A 20605-nucleotide genomic window follows, 5' to 3' on the forward strand; every position below is an offset into this window, starting at 1 on the left:
GCATCTATACTTTGTTCAATAAATCTGTAATAATAATAGTATATGAATAAGTTATTGGTAACTTAGTAATAAAAATGAAATATGCTAAATATAATTGGTGCTGGGAGAATTGTGGGTACTTTGTGGTACTTTAAATGCTTTCTAATATCTTATTTTTTTTGGTAAGAAGAATGTATTTTGTAGTAGAAAAAAATGTGACATACATTGTTATTAAGTGATTTTTGTTAAATGCTCTCCACACCTCTTTTTTTCCATTATAGACAGAGAGTGCATGGGCTGAAGAGTACTCTGAAAAGAAGAAAGGATCTCACAAACGCTCAGCATCCTGGGGCAGTACGGATCAACTTAAGGAGGTCAGGAAGGTGTTCCAAGGAACTGGAAATTTTATCTTTCATTTGGCTAGTTCTTTAAAGTTGTAGGCAGCAACAATTTGTCATTTTTCATTGATTTTTTTTTAAAATTGAGAGAGAACAACAGAAAAAGTAATTGTATCCATTGGATATTGATTGTTGATGGTTGTTTTTTTGGTACTGGGGATTGAACCCAGGGGCACTTAACCACTGAGCCACATCCTCAGCCCTTTTTTTGTATTTTATTTAGAAACAAGTTCTCACTGAGTTGCTTAAGATCTCCATAAGTTGCTGAGGCAGGTTTTGAACTCTTGTTCCTCCTGCCTCAGTTTCCTGAGCTGCTGGGATTGTGGGCATGTACCATGTGCCTGGCTTAGATAAAGATTTGAATAGGGAAGTGTACACATTACTTACCTGATTATGTGAGAACTTTTTTTTTTTTTTGGTAGGAGAGTCCATAACTGTCAATACAGTGTAAACATCAGATTTATAAATTATAATGATACAGCAAATTCATGTTTGTTATTTTTCTGTAATGTTTCTGAAATTTAGTAATTCAGTTTAACCCAGTTGATTATGGTTCTGTGCTGTGATTACTGTTTTCTTTGCCTATAATTAATGACATTTGCATTTTACACATAATATGTGTAAATGAAAGAAAAATTCAGTCAGAGGATAATCATTGAAATGAATACATTTCATGGCTTGACTAGATCTTTAAATGCTACTTAATTTTTGGAGCCATTAAAAGTTAGGTATTTAGTAAAGAATTCTGAATCCAAGTTGACTTATGGTAAGAACAATGAGAGAATAATTGCTGTTATTTTTGAATTCTTAAAGCTATAATTTATTTGGTGCTGAAAACTTATTTGCTTAGAACTCAGGAAGCTTGAAGATTGAGAACAATGTGTGAATATAGTTCTTTTTCTTTTTTTAATATCTATTTTTCAGTTGTAGTTGGACACAATACCTTTATTTATTTATTTTAAACCTTTATTTTATTTGTTTATTTTTATGTGGTGCTGAGGATCTAACCCAGCTCCTCGCATGTGCTAGGCGAGCGCGATACTGCTGAGCCACAATCCCAGCCCTATTTATTTATTTTTATGTGGTGCTGAGGATCGAACTCAGGGCCCTGCACATGCTAAGTGAGCACTCTACCGCTGAGCCACAACCCCAGCCCATGTTCTGTTTCTTTTTAAAAGAAATGAATTATGTGTATGTATAAAAATTGTACAAGAAATTGGATATTGCAATCTGGTTTTAATATTCAAATGACTTACTAAGGGTAGTTGTACTGGTTCTTATTAAGCAAGGATATAGTTTTACTTAGTGTGGAAATCACTCTGGTATACTTGTTTCTCTCTTTTTCAGATTGCAAAATTACGCCAGCAGTTGCAGAGAAGTAAACACAGCAGTCGGCATCATCGAGATAAAGAAAGACAGTCTCCATTCCATGGCAACCATGCAGCTATTAACCAGAGTCAGGTAGGAGCACAGAAACCACAAAATCCAGAAAAGAAATTAGTTCTGGTTATTTGTTACTTTGAAAGTGATTATTTAAAGCAAAAATGTCCAAAACGTGTTTAAAACAATAATTTAAATACTGACTTGACAACCTTTATAAAAGAAAACAATATTAAGTTTACAAAAATGATATTTTCTTGTAGTGTAAGATCTGACTTCTAAAGGCTGATTATATATTTTGATTTGCCATAGTTTGGTCTTTACTGATTCACTATGTTGGAGGCAGAATAATGCAGAGACATTACCACTGGTTATGGAACAAAAACCCTAGATGATGAGTAGCTTATCCTTTCTAAATTTCAGTTTCCTCATCTGAAGTTTGGGAATAATAATACCTGTATCATGAAGTCTTTTGGAAAGGAAAATCCTTTGACTACTTTAAATCTTTACATACAGCTCCATGAACTACTTTTGATGGCTTGGTCAGGGAACACTTCTTTTTGACTGAATTGAAATTGGCTGGAGTCTTTTGGCAGGGCATGAGCAAGTTCATTTCAGGTCCCATGATTGAATCTTTTAAAGTGAAGGGTTGGGAATGAAGGAAACTAGATTCAATTTTCTTTCTCAACAGTAAGGCAGTAGACCCTGGAAACTAGACAGCTTTTAGTTCTGCGACTTTCATATCTTTTTTTTTTTTTTTTTTTTTAAGAGAGAGAGAGAGAGAGAATTTTAACATTTATTTTTTAGTTTTCGGCGGACACAACATCTTTGTTTGTATGTGGTGCTGAGGATCGAACCCGGGCCGCAAGCATGCCAGGCAAGCGTGCTACCGCTTGAGCCACATCCCCGGCCCCTTTCATATCATTTTTTAGGACTGGAATTGGCAAACTATGGCTTGCAAACCAAGTGGTACACCACCTGTTTTTTGTAAATAAGGTTTTATTGGAACAAAGCCACGTTCATTATTTGTATATTGTCTATGACTCCTTTCTTGGTACAATATCATTGAGTAATTTTAACAGACTATCTGGCTCACAAAACCTATAATATTTATTGCTTGGTCTTTTATAGGAAAAGTTTGCCAACCACTTTTATGGGATGAGTTTCTAAGGATTGCTAAGTATATGTGATTGTTCACAGTAGAAAGTATGAGTAACGGTATATAAATTTTTAAATATTTTTTGTCTTAAAATATCAATATAGTGGTGAATTTTTATTTTTTACAAATTTATAGGCTGATTGGTAACTTTATTCCATATACAAGATATTTTAAGGGGCTGGGGATGTGGCTCAGTAGCAGACCGATTATCTAGCATGTGTGAGGCACTGGGTTCAATTCTCAGCACCACTTAAAAATAAATAAATAAATAAAATAAAGGTATTGTGTTCATCTACAACTAAAAAAATAAATTAAATAAAATTACAAGATATTTTAAGCTGGGACTGGGGACACAAAATCCCAGCTACTTGGGAGGCAAAGACAGAAGAGTCATAAGTTTGAGACCAGCCTGGGCAACTTGGTGAAAAAAATCTGTATCAAAATAAAAAGGGATGAGGGTATAGCTCAGTGGTAGAGCACCCTTGGGTTCAATCCCTAGTACTGGGGAGATAAACACACATAATTAGACATTAACACATTAAAAAACCTACACAAACGGGTTTATTTCTGAAGAAGCAGAAATGTAAACTTTTCAAAATATGTGAAAAATTTATATTGACTAATTATTATCAAAATTGGAATATTAATTAAAAACCACACCTCTTCACCCTCAAAAGACTGAAGACTTAGATGGTTTCACAGATCCATCCTTCCCCTCCCTCTAATTCATCCAAAAATAACTTGTATGTATTTCAGAAAGGTAAAGCAAACCAGTCTATATTTTTACTCCAAGTAAAGGTTAAGATGAAATTTCATTGAATTAAGGAGTGTTAATAGGAGTTAATAAGTTTTTAAGTGAATTAAGTTTCACTATAGTTAATAATTTCTTAATAGTAAAACTGTCCAAATTTTTTTTCTTGAAACTTGAATTTTTTTTATTAATAAGTGATATTAAAGCATACAAGAAATACATGTTAATTCAAAAACATGCCTTTGCAGAAAAAGTAAAACCTAGAAAATAGAGCAACTTGAAAAATAAATTTATCTACCTTGAATTTTGCACACTTGACACATCAAGCATCTTGACCTCTTACCACAAATAGGACACATATGCATTTCGATAATTATGACACCTGGTATTCATGTTTAATTAAACCTCTCAAACTATAAACATGAAAAAATTTTCAATTGAGTTATAGATATGGCTTTGTTTTAGTAGATTTTCTTTCTAGTGGAAAAGCATAGACTGATGTGTACTTTCAAGACCATTCACCCTGCATTTATTAAATATTTATCTTACGACTGGTACTGTAGTACTCATTAGGGAATATAGAGATAAAGAAATACTGTCACGTCCTCATCAAATCTCATTGGAGAGACATAAGGAAATAGTTAATTAGAAGATTGTGTGTTAATAGGGTTTAGAGTGGACTGAGAATGGCTTCTCAGAGAAAGTGTTGTCTAGCTGATTCCTGAAAGATAAGTAGGAATTAGCCAGTGTTCTAAAACTAGAAGTAGTCTTGGTCCTGGTTAGGGGTAGTAGTAAAAGATGAAGTTGGAGAAGTAAATAGCAGTCAGACCTAAAAGGCTTCATGTCCTAGTTGTTAACACATTGGGACTTCATCTTTGGGGCACCAGCAGATCATTTTTTGAAATATAGAAGACGGACACATGATCAGATATGCATTTTATAATGGTCATTATGGGTTCAGAGTAAAGAGTGAATTTGCAGAAGGATAAGTTTAGAGGTGAGGAAACCATTTAAGAATAGGACTTAGTAATCCAAGTAAGAAATGTTGGTGACCTCAAGTAAGGTAGAAATTTTGAAACTAGTGAAAACAGATGAACTTAAGTGATATTTAGAAGGTGATAAAAAATATTTGAACTCTGTTGAAATGCCTACTGAATGGCAAGCACTCTATTCAGTGCTTGTGTGTAGTGTAGGTATTTAAGTCTCATCTTTTGGATTGTATCTCCAGTTTACAGACTAGAATATCAATGCCAAGAGAGATCGAGTATCTTGTCCAAGATCACATGAGTTGGAATTAGGATTCTGAGCTACACATTCAGACCTCAGAATTTTGAGAACAGGAGACCAGTTCTAGCCTTTATGTACAATTTTAAATATCTACCTCAATACCAGTTACAAAAGTAACTCAAAATAGATCAAAGACCTAAATGTAAGAGCTAAACCTAAAAGCTCTTAGAAGAAAACAAGCAAAAATGTTTGTGATGTTGGATTAAGCAATGGTTTCTTAGGTGTGACACCAAAAGCACAAGTAAGTAAAGAAAAAGTAGATAAATTGGTTGTCTTAGTCAGCATTTTCATCACTGTGGTCAAAAACACCCAACAAGAATGACTAAGAGAATGGAAAGTTTATTTGGGAATGAAAGTTTCATAGATGGCCAACTATACTGCTCTGGACCCAGGGTGAAGTGGCAGCAACATCATGGAGGAAGGACCCAGCAGAGAACAACTGTCAGTTCATGGCAGGGTCAGGAAGCAGAGAGAAGGGGAAGGGGGAACAGGTAGTGAGATAGGGAGGAAGGGGCCAGAGGGAAGATGCACCCTTCCAGGTCATGTCCCCAATGGCCTTCCTCCTCCAGCCATGCCACATCTGCTTAGTTACCACCCAGTTAGTCCATTCAAACTAGAATGGACTGGTCAAGTCACAGTTCTCGTGTTCTAATCATTTCACCTTAAATATTCCTGCATTAGCAGGAGGTTTTAGGGAACACCTCACATCCAAACCATAATATTGACCTTCATTGAAAACTTTTTTGTGCCTCAAAGAACATCAAAAAGAAAATGAAAAGACAGGGGGAAATATTTACAAATCATTTATCTAATAAAGAAGTGTTATCTAGAATATATAAAGAACTATTGCAACTCAATAATAAAAAGACAAACAATCCGATTTAAAAATGGAGAAAATATCCAAACAGAGAGTTCACCAAGGAAGATACACAGTCAATAAGCATGTGAAAAAGGTGTTCAATATAATTTGGCAACAGGGAAATGCAGTTCAGAATTCTAGTGAGATATCACTTTTTTGGGGACGGAGTGGGGGTGGGGGAGGCCACACTCAACCACTGAGCCACATCCCTAGCCCTGTTTTGTTTTGTTTGGGGATTTGTTGTAGAGACAGGATCTCACTGAAGTGCTTAGCACCTCGCTTTTGCTGAGGCTGGTTTTGAACTTGCAATCCTCCTGTCTCAGACTCTTGAGCTGCTGGGGTGAGGTACTACTTGATACCCACTAGGATGGCTGTAATTTAAAAGACAGATAATGCCAGGCATACTGACTTACACCTGAAATCCTGGCGAGTTAGGAGGCTGAGACAGGAGGATCACAAAGTTGAGATTAGCCTGGGCAATTTAGCAAGACCCTGCCTCAAAAATAAAGTTTAAAAAAAAGGGCCAAAGATATAGCTCAGTGGTAGAGTGCTTGCCTAACATGCATGAGGCCCTGAGTTCAATCCCCAGTTCCTAGAAAAAGATAGGTATTAACGTATTAAAGAGGATATAGAGAAAGTGGAATCCTCATATTTTAACTGTTAAAAATGTAAAATGAGGGGCTGGGGTTGTGGTTCAGTGGTAGAGCACTTACCTAATGTGTGAGGCACTGGGTTCGATTCTCAGCACTGCATATAAATAAATAAAATGAAATAAAGGTCCATCAACAACCAAAAAATTATATATTAAAAAAATGTAAAATGATGCATTTGCTTTGGAAGAAATTGTAGCAGTTCCTCAAAAGACCAAACATAGAATTTCCATATGACCCAGCATTTCCTCTTGTAGGTGTGCAGTCAAAAGAATTGAAAACATGTTCATCCACATAAAAATTTATACAGTGCAAAAAAATGTTTTTGAATAATAAACATTATTTTATGCAGCATAGTTCATAATAGCTCACATTTAGAAACAAATGTTCATCAGCTGAAAATTAGTAAATAAAATATGATGTATTCAAATAATGAAATATGAAATATTATTTAGTTAAAAAAAATGGAGTGTCAATATATGCTACAACATGAATTAACCTTGCAAACATGCTTAGTGAAAGAAGCCAGACACAAAAGGAAATCTTAAGGAAATTCCAGATTAGGAGAAACAATGCAGTGACATGCAGTGACAAAGGGTTCATTGGTGATTGCTTTGGACTGGAAAATTGGTGGGACAAATGGGAATGACTGCTAATGGGTAAGGGGTTTCTTTTGATGTGATTTGGAGATTGACTATAGTAATAGTTGCACAACTCTATTCAATAAACATTTTTTTAAAAAATATCAAGCACTTTATTTTTTATTTTTGGGGGGTGGGAAATTTTGGTGGTAGGTTTGTTTTGAAGTGTCATGGATGGAACCCAGAGCCTTGTGAGTGCTAGACATATTTTCTACCCCTGAGCTATATTCCCAGCTCTCATTGTACACTTTAAATAGGTAAATTGCATGGGATTATAAATTGTTTTTATTTTATAGATAAAACTATTATTAAAAATCTATCAACAAAAGAATACAGATAAATAATAAATATGTAAAATATAATTTGCATAGAAATGTTTAAATTGTATTCTTAAAAGGAATATCAAAGGTAAACTAAAAGATCATTTAACAGTGTAAAGATTGTATACATTGCTCCAAGATCAAACCATTGAGCTTAAAATCTAAGTCCTGCTGCTTGCTAGAGGTATGCAGTTCCTCAGATTTGCTGCATAATAATATTATCTGTTCATTGTGTTGTCCTGATGACTAAATGAGATAAAAATATAAACTTGGCAGTTCTCAGCACATACTTCTTGCTCAGTATGTTAGGCCATTTTAGGCAACACCTTAATGTAAAAGAAGTGAACAGATCAGTTGGTTTCCCTGCCAGTTTCTTATTAAACTTTTTTTATGCCTTTATTTTATTTACTGGTATTTATGTGGTGCTGAGGATTGAACCCAGTGCCTCACACATGCAAGGCAAATGCTCTACCAATTGAGCCCAACTCCTTATTAAACTTTTTAAAGCTCTTAAAAAAGTATTCAGATGCTTATTTAAAAACTATAAAAAGGGCCTGGGGCTGGGGCTTAGCGGTAGCACACTGCCTGGCATGTGTGAGGCACTGGGTTCGATTCTCAGCACTGCATATAGATAAACAAAATAAAGATCCATTGACAACTGAAAAATATCTTTAAAAAATGAAAATTGCTGCTGTGCACTAGAATCTTTGTATGCTAGCCCAAGATATGTGATTGAATTTTAAGATTTGATCAGTTGGAAACCAATAGAAAGTTCTGCTATGACCTTATTATAGAATGTAGCTGTAACTTAAGAACTTGAAAGTGTGGAACCAGATGAGAGATAATGATCCAGGAAGATAGAAATAAATAGTGACAGGAAAGGAAGAATCAAGAGCACCTGGAGCCCCTGGACTAGAAGCCCCTAGGACAGGAATGCCTTTTTTCAGATATATTTTTTTAAATTAATCATTCTAAACATCAATTTTCATCTCTCTTTGGTTTTATTAGGGATTCCAGTTCATTTATCTCTCATGAATTTCTGTTGAATTACTTAACAGATCTTTTTCCAGCTTGTTTATGAAGGCTTTTTTTTTTTTTTTTTTGCTTTTTTTTTTTTTTTTTTTTGCACTAGGGATTGAACCCAAGGGAGTTTTACCACTGAGCTACATCCTCAGCCCTTTTTATTTTTTCTTTTGACTCACGGTCTCTCTAAGTTTCTGAGACTGCCCTTGATCTTGTGATCCTCCTGCCTAAGCCTCTGGCTTAGGGATTATAGACCTGCATCACCACGCCTAGCTCAAGGCAGATTTTTATCCTTCAAATTTTAGCTGTTTCTCTCCCCTACCCAGCTGGTGCTTCAGTAGATATTCTTCCTGTCTTTCCTGACTCAAGTGTGTGTTGTACTATAGATATTATTCCCATACTTGGAAACAATGCAATAGACATTTAAGTTACAATGTAGATTGACTTTAGGAGAGTTAGTGTTGACTAATTCTTAGTTTTTATACAGAATATAAAGTATATAGAAATGTGGAGAGTGTAAATGGAAAATGTATCTTGAAAATAGTTGTCTTTCTAATTAGAAACTTTGTAATTGACTAGAATCTGTTGGCGCCTTTTTTTTCCCCCCATACAAGGGATTGAACCAAGGGCACTTAACCACTGAGCCACATCCCCAGCCCTTTTTAAAATATTTTGTTTAGAGAGAGGGTCTTGCTAAGTTGCTTAGGGCTCACTAAATAGCTGAAGCTGTCTTTGAATTTGTGATCCTCCTGCCTCAGACTCCTAAGCTACTGAGATTATAAGTAAGTGCCACCACGCCTGGCTGATGGTTTTGCTTTAAGGAGAAAATCATAAACTAGGAAAATGAGGTACTTGTTCTTGAGACTTTCAAAGTACAGATCTGTTGAGAGATTTTTTTTTACCTTAGCACAGTGAACAACTTTTATAATTTCTGGAGCTGTTCAAAGATGAGCCCTTAGTTAATCTGATAACCCACGAATGTTTGAACATACTAATTTATATTTAATTTTTTAAAATTTAGGAAGCTTTTTAAAATTTTTATTGATGCATCATAGTTGTACATAATGGTGGGATTTGTTATTACATATTTGTACATGCACACAATAAAACTGATGTATATTTAGAAACACAAATTTTAGTCAAGAGTTGTGGTATATGCTTGTAATCCCAATGATTTGAGAGGCTGAGACAGGAGGATTCCAAGTTTAAGGCCAGTGTCAATTACTTTGAAAGTCCCTAAGCAATTAGCAAAATAGTGTTTCAAAATAAAAATGGGACTGGGGCACACATCTGTAATTCCAGTGGCTTGGGAGGCTGAAGCAGGAGGATCACGAGTTCAAAGCCAGCCTCAGCAATGGCAAGGCACTGAACAACTAAGTGAAAGCTTGTCTCTAAATAAAATACAAAGAAGGGCTGGGAATGTGGCTCAGTGGTAGAGTGCCTCTGAGTTCAATCCCTGGTACAAAAAAAAAAAAAAATGCAGGGGCTGGGGATGTAGCTCCTCTGGTTCAATCCCCAGTACAAAATAATATAAAATTTTGCTACTAAATCCATTAAGGAGCCCTTAAAATGAAAGGTAAAATTTTAAGTATAATCATTTTTGTATTTTTATCTAAGGATTGGAATTAAAGGAATATTACCTTCTATTTCTTGAAATAGCAATAATATGTTTAATGTGGAAAATCTTTTCCAGACCTCTAACTGGATCAGTTTTAATTTAATTATATAACTATTGCTAATTAATAAGTTATAGTTAAACCTTTGTTTTACTTAACCTAAAGTGGTGTGTTGGCTTTACAGAAATGGCTTGCTCATGCCTTCCTTCCTGCCTTCCACACTCCCTCTTTTTCCTTCCTTTTTTTCCTTTGCTTTAAACAAATTAAATGATTGACAAGTAGTTGGTGATACATATATTATATTTGAGAAAAACTTTAGAATGTGTGGAGTGTGATTTCTTTTGCTACCTTGAATTGCAGTAGAAAATATCAGCAAACTAACCAGATGTGTGAAATACTGGTTACTACACTGGCAGGTTCCTGTGTATGTGATTTCTCAGTGTGATAACCAAAAAGTCCTTAAGCTTTCTGCACTAAATAGGCTTCCTAATACATCTCTTCTTTGTCTGTTTCCGTGATTTAACAGTTATAAAATAAATACATACTTTATACCGCCTGATGCAAGATCTTATTTTTGTCATGATAATAAGAAGAGGAATTTGGGGCTGGGGATGTGGCTCAAGCAGTAGCGCGCTCGCCTGGCATGCGTGCGGCCCGGGTTCGATCCTCAGCACCACATACAAACAAAGATGTTGTATCTACCAAAAACTAAAAAATAAATATTAAAATTCTCTCTCTCTCTTTAAAAAAAATAAGAAGAGTTTAGAACTGAGCACCATCAATCAGTGTGAAAAATAAAAATTCTGTTTGTATTATGTGTACTAATAACTCCTGAGCTCTTTTTCAGTCTGCTTCCTGCTCTTCTGGCACAGGAAGAGCCCAGGCACAGATGAGATGACTGCATGACAGAATCATTGTAAGACACTTTCCACTCCTAAATAGTGAGGTATAGGTTTCTTTTTCCCTACCACTTCGTTATTTCCTTTTCCATTTTCTAATACTACTAATTTGAGAAAGGTTTACTCCCTTCCTTGACCCACCAAGAACCAAAATAGAGTGTTAGCATCACTGTCCCAGTGCCTTATCCCTGAAGAAAGTACATATATTCAATTTGGAATGCTTAGAGCCTTTGTTAGACTGTAGGTCAGAATTTTATTTCCATTGGAAAGGAAACAAGATGATGAGAAAAGATGAAAAAGTTTTCCTACCATGTATCAGTGACTGTCCTTAGGGATATGAAAGACTGATGGGGAATAAACAATCTCAGTGACTCTTGTATATAATTCACTGGAGTTAAAAATAGGAGAGTGAGGACCTGGAAGTGAGGAAGCAGGAGGAGAGTAGAGAGTGCCGATAATTAGGAGAAGAGTAGTGTAGAGGGGTAGCATTTGCTACTTGCCTTTCTCTTTTTGTCTCATCTTGTTATATCACCAGTTCTGTCATAGGATAAACCAGTACTGATAGGGCTTATGGGAAGTGAGGAAGTTACTGGCTATGAGCCTTAAAATGGAAAGAGTGAAAAAACAGGAACTCTAAAAGATAGGTAGCTAAGACTGGTTGACATTCAGTTGTGCTCATCTGTAAGGACTATATCTGACAGTTGAAGTGTACCTAGGTCATTTGTGAGCTGCTTTTTGAAGAAAAAAAAAAATTTGCCACTTTTCATTATGTCCTTCAGCAAATAACTATAGGCAGATTCCTAAAGATACAATATTAAGGCAGACAAGTTATGATAGTATAATCCTGTCAACTTTTTCCTTTATTTTTTCAATTAAGGTAAAATTAACAATTTTTGGTTGGTACAGTTCTGAGAAAATTTTTTTTAATAAAGTACTGGGCATTGAACTCAAGGATATTTTACCACTGAGCTATAGCCTCAGTCCTCTTTATTTTTTTAAGTTTTGAAACAAGAGTCTCACTAAATTATTGAGGCTGACCTTAAACTTTCTATCCTCTTGGCTCAGCCTCCCAAGTTGCTGGGATTGCAGACATGTATCACAGTGCCCAGCTCAGTTCTGTGACTGACTATACTATACTGTGTGTGGACTATACTACCACCACCAATCAATCAAGCAAAAACATTCCCTCATGTTGCCCCTCTGTAGTCACTTCTTCCATCCCTAACCTCTACTGATCTGCCCATCACTCTAGTCTTGCCATTTTGAAAATGTCACATAAATGGAATCATGCATAATGTAATCTTTTAAGACCGTCTTTTTACACCCAGCAGTAGTGAACTTGGTTTATCTGAGTTGTTTCTGTTACCTAGTAGTATTCCATCACGTGGATGTACCATAGATTGCCAAAGTTGAAACCTTGTGTTGAAGAACATCTCTTTGTGATTTTGTGTTACCCTAGGGAATATTTTTTTCATTTTCCCCCCATCTGTATATTCTGTTTGGTGAAGTGTCTGTTCAAATCTTTTGCCCATTTTAAAATTCATGTACCTGTTTTCTTATCACTAAGTTTATATAGTCTGGATAAAAGTCCTTTGCTGGGTGAATTGCATATATTTTCTCCCATTCTCACTTGTCTTTCCATTTTCTTAGTGTCTTTCACAGAGTTAAATTGTGGGATGTGAGGTGTGTGTGTATGTGTGCGTGTGTGTGTTTGTGTGTGTATGCAAACTACTTTGGGTGATGCTCAGTAATGGGAATGACTTTTGGTGTCATGTCTTAAGATAATTTTTTTTTTTAAGGATAACTTTCAGACTTGAGTCAGAACAACTTACTTATCACAGTACTGATTTTCCTTTTTTCTTGCTTATAACTTGTCGGTGGAAATGAGGTCATCTTTAAGGGAAATGGGAAATTTGTCAAGAAAAAAATAAATATTTACACTACCTTGGAAAATATTTTTATTAATTATCTAAGGTTAGTAAAGATTCATTAGAGAATTTATGATTATCACAGGATAGGAAGGTACCCTTAAGAGAATTTGGCAAATTTAAGAAGGTAAAAGTGAAAAATAACATATAGTTTCATAGAATATAGATGACTGTTTTCAGTATTTGTGGTTATCTATAGTTTGATAGAACCTTAAGTTCAGCCCCAATTCCATGACTCCATGTTACCTTCTCAGAGCCTAATTTTTAAAAAAATGTTTAGATGTGGATGGTAGTAGAAGCATTTTACAGAGCTTTTATAAAAGCAAATAATGTGTATAAAATGCTTGGAACAGTGCCTGGCACATATTAAGTGTTTGATAAATGTTACTTGTTTTAAAATGTAAATATCAATCTTTATAAAACCATTTTCCTTGTTAACATTAAAGTTAGCATTTAGGTAATATTGTTAAGTTTTTAAAAACAATGTTGGGTTTTTTTGTGGGTGGGCTACCGAGGATTGAACTCAGGGCACTTAACCACTGAGCCTCATCTCCAGGTACCCCATTCCTTTTTTTTTTAATTTTGAGACTGAGGCTGTCCTTGAACTTGTGATCTTCTTGCCTCAGTCTTCCAAACCACTGGGATTTCAGGTGTGCCCCACCCGCCAATAGTTGATAATGAATTTTAAATTATTTAATTTTGATTATGATCAATACTCTAGAATAAATATTACTTTTGTTATGTTACTTTCTTTTATTTATATGTACATTTAAATACACATATGTGTATGTTATGTAGTTTTGAATTCTAGAATGTAGTGGGCCCTTTGTATCACTATTGTGTACAGCTCATTTTATAGCTCATAGAGCAAAAATCAATATGTACCTTTAGTGGTTGATACCATTCATATCAGGAAAGAAGTATAAAAGATCAACTATACTAAATCTAAAATAATTGGTTTTGGTACCTGTTATAAATAGGCACAATACCTTTATTTTCTTTATTTTTATGTGATGCTGAGAGTTGAACCCAGTGACTCACATGTGCTAGGCAAGCACCCTATCACTGAGCTACAACTCAGCCTCTGTTCTCTACTGTTAATTGATTTATAGGTATGGAACATTCTGTTACCTTGCCAGTGGCTTTTTATAGCTTGTTCATGTTGGGAAAATTTCACATGGATGTCATATTGCTTAAAGGCTAGACATTTTAATAGCCTTGTAGATTATTTGATTATACTTGCTTTAAAATTTTCCTAGATTAAAAAGTTATATGATTTATGCTAAATAATTTTCTGGAAAATTTAACACCCATTTATGTTAAAAGTTCTCAAAGGAGCTGGGAGGCTGTTGCTTAGTGTGGAGCATTTGCCTAGCATGCATGAAGCCCTGGGTTCAAGCCTCAGTACCAACAGTAAAAAGAATGCTCAAGAACAGAAAAATTAAGGAATACTTTCTTAAAATATACACAAACAATATTTAATAGGTAACATTAGAAACATCCCTACTAAAATTAGGAATGAGGTAAGGATTCTCACTGTTTTCACTTTTGTTCATATTGTATTAGTGACATGGTGTTAGCTAATGCAGTGTGAATCACCATTTGTGATACAGAGTAGGCAACTGACTGATAATTGTTTAAAAATTTTACCATAACTTATGCCTAACAATGTATAAATTAAAGGAATGAGATCTTTTTTAATCTATGAAGCTTAGCAAAAATTAAGAAAAAATAAGCCTAGTGTTTATAATTTGGTAAAAAAAAATGCATTTTTATACAATGCAGATAGAAGTGTAAGGAATAAAAATATTTTTCTGTTCTGCTTATGTTATGGATCAAAGTCCTGAAAATCTCTTCTGTTTTTTACACCAAATGTTTCTCTACCAACATATAGCTTGTTTCCAGTATTTGTGGGGATAATCTTTTTCTGTATGAAATATGAAATATGTATATGGTCTGTTGTACATATATTGATTTTTGATTAAATAAACGTTAGGAAATAAAGGAAGAGTGTTCTTTAACGCTATGTTTTGGCAAAGCATCCGGGTATGTAAGGCTTAATTCCAATAGGAGGAAGAGTGAATGTTAAGAAATTAGGTGTGTGTTTTTCCGTATTTTTATTTTGGTTTGAGGAAAGAGACAAACAAAAGAAATGTAAGAACTACATTGAGTGTTAGCTTTATAGTTTTCTGTTGGTAAATTTGCAAAATAATTCTATCATTCATCTTCTAAAAGTCTTATAAGTGGTCTTACCTTGCAGATTACTCTGTGTACTTGAAATTTGTAGTTTAACTAACTCCAGGTTATATTATAAATTTAAAGTCTTGTAAATTTGGAGTGTGTGTTAAAGTTTTATTTTCCACCAGTACTTGATCTGTGACACTGATTGTGATTTAGCCACTAGCCAAGATGGATGTAGAGTTGTCACCACTTAAGAAAGCTGAAGGGGATATAATCAGGACACATAATCAGAATAAAATAGGCCAAGATAATAGATCTATGGATATGGCTAGCCTTTTTCTCAAAAAATCATTTTGGAAATTATTTAAAGTGAATCAAAGATCTGCATGGTAGAATATGGCTCAAAGATAAAGGAGTTGAACCTTCTTTTTTTCCCTCTGGTACCAGGGAGTGAACCGAGGGATGCTTAACCATTGGGTTACATCACTAGCCCTTAATATTTTATTTTAAGACAGTATCTTGCTACGTTGCTTAGGGTCTCACTAAGTTGCTGAGGCTGACTTTGAACTTGCGATCCACCTACCTCAGCCTCCCAATCTGCTGGGATTATAGGCATGTGCCACCACACCTAGCAAACATATTTTAGTTTTATAAATTTTCTTGAAAAACAGAACATGTAAACTTTTCCATGTTCTTTCCTTTGGTAGTGGATGCTGAGAGTGGAAGAGGGAAGTGAAAAAGGAGATGGAAGTAAAAAGGAATAAATATGAGAAGCTTAAGAGTATAATGGGGGAAAAAAAAGGAAAGATGAGTTAGACACCATATGTAGAAGTCAATAAGTGAGACTCGGAAAAAAATGTGAAAAGACAACATTATTTAAGAAAAAAATATGTAACAGGGAAAATAAAAAGTTAAAATTGGAGCTGCTTTTTACTGAGCATCCATCCCATTACAGGCCAGGCACAGTGCTAGATGTCCCCTCATTTCATCCTCAAAACTATGAGGTAGGCTGGTAGAGCACTTGTCTAGCATGTGCAATGCCCTGGATTTGAACCTGAGCACCACAGAATAAAAACAAATCACAAGGTTGGTTTCTGTGTCCCACCTTGCAGATGAGGGCCCAATATTAACCCAGCACCAAGAGGTGTGCTTCAGAGGACAGTTTCCCTGTGGCCTACTTTTTTTTTAAATAGTACTGGTGATTGAACTCGGATCCTTGTGCTAGCCAGGCAAATGCTTTACCACAGTTACATCCCCTGTACTCCTTGACTTTTTTCTCACAAATTTTCTGTGAGTTACAAGTATTCTTATTGTATTGTTCTGTTGTTGTTATCACTATTAATTTTAACGGTAAGTGAGAGTAAAACTTGAGAAAAATAGACTCAATGCTGAGTTCTGAATCAGATAACAAAGTTGTCCATTGAATGAAACTAGTGATAATTTACTAGAGGTCCTGTTAATCTTTGTCTCCTTTAGCTGCCCTGAAAGAGATTTTTCAAAGAAACTTTCCTATTTGAAGGATGGATTAGTTCCCTTTCTTTAGGAGATAGCAGGCCAGTGTGTAAGATGAACTTCTAACATACTGTGGCAAAACTTTGGCAGATAACTCCATAATGCTTGTTTCATATTTTATTTTGAGTATCTTATCAGTATACCAAATAATATCCTATAATTATGTAATTATGTTTCTTTTGAGAAGTAATGCTGTGATAATGAAAACATTTTAATTTTAAAAAATTAGATACAGGCTTTGGAAAAGAAGAAAAATGCATTGTATCATTTTTTGAACAAAACACATTAAAAATCATCCCAAAAAAGCTACAAATGATTAAATTTCATAGGAAAGTTATTTTCAGTTTTACAGTCTTGCTGTTATAGTTTGGAAGTTGTTGATTTTCCAGTCAAAATTTTTTTTCTTTTATAATAACTACTTTTTATTTCTTTCCTGAAATATAGATCATCATAGTACTTAAAGTTATCTGAACTGAAATCTGAACTCTGTTACAGTCATGAAAGAATTTCTGAGATTGACATTCTTGTAATATTTTCCTTTATCCAATTCCCTTTCCAGTTTATCATGGATGTGAATAAATTTCTAAAATTCTACCTTGATTGTCTTGGACTTTGGCATAAATTACATTTCATATGTAACTAAGAAGCAGGTCTAGTAACTCACTTTTTGTTAGGCCTGTAACTTTGATTTGTTTTTTAATTATGTTAACAGGAAGTATATTCAATCTAGATAATTAAAAGGTAATGTTAAACTTAACTCTTTTCTTCTCTACCTCATTTTCTTAAGGCTCCTGTTCCAAAGAGTGCCCTTATTCCAGTAATTCCTATCACCAAATCAACAGGTTCCCGGTTCCGGAATAGTGTGGAAGGATTGAATCAGGAGATTGAAATAATAATTAAAGAGACTGGGGAAAAGGAAGAGCAACTTATAGTAAGTAATCTTGTATCTTTTTTTTTTTAAAGAGAGAGGGAGAGAGAGAGGAGAGAGAGAGAATTTCAATATTTATTTTTCAGTTATCGGTGGACACAACATCTTTGTTTGAATGTGGTGCTGAGGATCGAACCTGGGCCGCACGCACACCAGGCGAGCACGCTACTGCTTGAGCCACATCCCCAGCCCCAGTAATCTTGTATCTTAAAATCACCCTTACACATGAACTCTTCTAGTTATTAAAAAATTCACAATTTTGTTTTTCATATTTACTTAGGTTTCTTGCTTTTCATTCAAAGAAATTGAAAAATTATTACATATGAAAAACTCTGACCTTAACAAGCATTTGGAAATTTTTCATTTCTTTGCATCTTATAGAGGCAACTGATCTGATTTAAATTAGGATCCTTAAACAGAACTGCTTTTTATTCATCTGTATTTAAAAATCACAAGAGAAGCAATGTGTTTATCATTAAACAAAGATTTAGCTTACTAGTTTAGAAGGAAGGTTATAGGACAGTGAATACTGTATAAGCATGAAAATACCAGTTCCTTCTTGTCAGTTGCTGTTTGTTTTTGGTTGACATGCCTGGGTTTACCTTCATGAAACACCAGTAGAAATTAGCTTACCCTTTTTACTAGAATGCACAGAAAAGGGGTTCATGTATAAAACACCATGTGAAAATTTACTATTTAGACTTTAAATACTTATCTAAGCCTCTATTATTCAGTGAGGGAATTATTAGGGAGTCCGAAGTAATAGGTTTTTGATGTTTAAGATCCTCTTGAGAAAAAAACTATTAGTTTAGCTTCTTAGAGAAAACACAACTCACCACAAACTCTCTTCTATTCTGTGTGAGCGGTTACACTTTCCCTGATGTAATAAAAGTAAATTAATCAAAGATATACAGGGAATTGGTTTTCCTGCTAAGTGAGCCACACAAACTTTCTTCTGAGTGTTTCCTTGATGTCAATTCCCTATAATTTGCACTGCTTTGATTAACCTTTCCCTCAATGAGGAGGATTTAAAAAAACAAGCCAGGTGTGGTGGTTTACATCTAGTGGCTGGGAAGGCAGAGGCAGGAGGATCTCAAGTTCAAAGGCAGCCCCTGCAACTTAGTGAGAACCTTGTATAAAATTTTTAAAAGAACGTATAAAAAGGCCTGGGGATGGGAATGTGGCTCAGTGGTTAAATGCCTCTGGATTCAATCCCTGGTATCCAAAAAACCCCAGAAAAACTCTTTACCCGATGTGTGCAGGAGGAAAAAGGAGGTCAAAGGGCCTGTCATCATCACTAGTTCACACTGTGGATAACCTTTTCCTCTTTTTTAGGGAACCAAATGTACAGCTGGATTTCTCCTCTTTTTACTATGATTATTCTTTATAATTTTAAAATAATAATAAGGGAGTTTGGGATGTAGCTCAGTGGTAGAGGGCTCACTAGCATATATGAATCCTTGGGTTCATTCTCCAAAATAAACACATACATACAGGCATCTATCCATCTGTCCATACATACGCTTAGGGTTGGGGGTATAGCTCAGTGGTGGAGCTGTTGCCTGGCATGTGCAAGGCCCTGGGTTTGATCCTCAGTACCACAAGAAATAATAACATTTAGTACTAGGTAAATAATTCAGTGCAATTTATATATACACCAAGCATTGTCTTCCTACTGTGTGCCAGAATCTGGGAAGATAATTTTTTCACCCAGAATGATCAGTAGGTGGAGTCTGATTAGTCTTGATTTCACTAATGAGCAGCACAAAGATACAATAATAGGAGAGAATTTGATTTGTGAGTTTCTGGCACTACAGGAAAGGTTGACCTTTGGTACATAGCTGATGAATTTCAAAATCATTGGTAAATATATGTATATTTTTAAATTTTTATAATAGCCACAAGATATTCCAGATGGACATCGGGCACCTCCCCCCCTGGCACAGAGAAGTAGCAGCACACGTAGCATCGACACACAGACCCCTGGTGGGGCAGACAGGGGAAGCAACAACAGCAGCCGTTCTCAGTCTGTGTCCCCCACCTCATTCCTTACTATCTCTAACGAAGGCAGCGAGGAGAGTCCTTGTTCAGCTGATGACCTGCTTGTCGATCCCAGAGATAAAGGTATAATACTGGTAGAATTTGTCACTGGATGATGGCTGCATATCACCTATGCAGGCTTTCACTCTGTTCATTTTCTATGAGTTTGCTGTGGTGCTTAGGTGATGGTCAGGTTGACTGGGTTTATGGGGTTTTATTTATACTTTTTAATTTTTTTTTGCACTTGTTAATTACAACTTCCTTGTTACTGAGTAAATGAACATTTGTTCTATAGAGCATTTTGTTCTCTGTCACCTTATTCTTCATGGTGTTATTTTTGATACTTGTTAAGTAAATATGAAGCCTTCAAGTTAGTGATTTTTAGGATCTGTATTTTTGATATTTCTAATAAGTATTACAGTGATTTTTTAACAAAAGAAAGATGAGTGTTTAAAGGAAATCTGATGTGAAAAGTTGGAGGATACTTTATACCATAAAAATAACATGGAGACAGAAACAGTTTGAATATTAAGTACAAATGTCCTACCTTCTAAAACAGATATGATAATTTTATCTATCTCTATCAGGGCAATATTTTGTTAACCCAATTCTAGTTACTATATGCACTTGAAAGCAATAATATAACATTTATTTGTAAATTCTGTTGTTCAGTTCAGTAGTTACTTATTTAGAACTCTCTACATTACCAGTATGTTGAATGTCCTAAAATGCCTCATTGTTATGACTAGACTAGTCATTACTACTAATTGCCTAAATCATTGAAAATACAGTAAGTACAGAAGTTGGAAGATTTGCTAAAGTCGCTTCAAACTCTGGAATATTATTTGAAACTTTTTTGGTTATCTTCTAGGTCAAATAGAACATGGCTATTAAAATGTGTCCCTTGGTTTTTTATACTTTCTGCTTTTGCATGTAGGAATTCCATAAATTATGTGTTCTGATTTGTTTGGAATTTTAGGAGACTAATGAATGGTTGGCTTTTTTGAATTTATTTTATAAGAAAAAAGGGTCACAGTGCTACTGTCAGCAAGGA

The 20605-nt window shown here is 34.9% G+C and overlaps 1 protein-coding gene across 1 annotated transcript in view; it reads left to right on the forward strand.

Annotated features, from left to right (window-relative positions):
• The window catches only part of Fam117b (family with sequence similarity 117 member B), a 93659-nt gene that overhangs the window by 64452 nt on the left and 8602 nt on the right, over positions 1-20605 (forward strand). Inside the window, exons 3-6 of the mRNA XM_078017873.1 lie at positions 261-353; positions 1725-1838; positions 17371-17514; positions 19410-19635. Coding sequence (XP_077873999.1) covers positions 261-353; positions 1725-1838; positions 17371-17514; positions 19410-19635 — 577 coding nt within the window. The remainder of the gene's footprint in view (positions 1-260; positions 354-1724; positions 1839-17370; positions 17515-19409; positions 19636-20605) is intronic.

The sequence above is a fragment of the Ictidomys tridecemlineatus genome, chromosome 7 (genome assembly GCF_052094955.1).
Source record: "Ictidomys tridecemlineatus isolate mIctTri1 chromosome 7, mIctTri1.hap1, whole genome shotgun sequence".
NCBI classification, from domain to species: Eukaryota; Metazoa; Chordata; class Mammalia; order Rodentia; family Sciuridae; genus Ictidomys; species Ictidomys tridecemlineatus.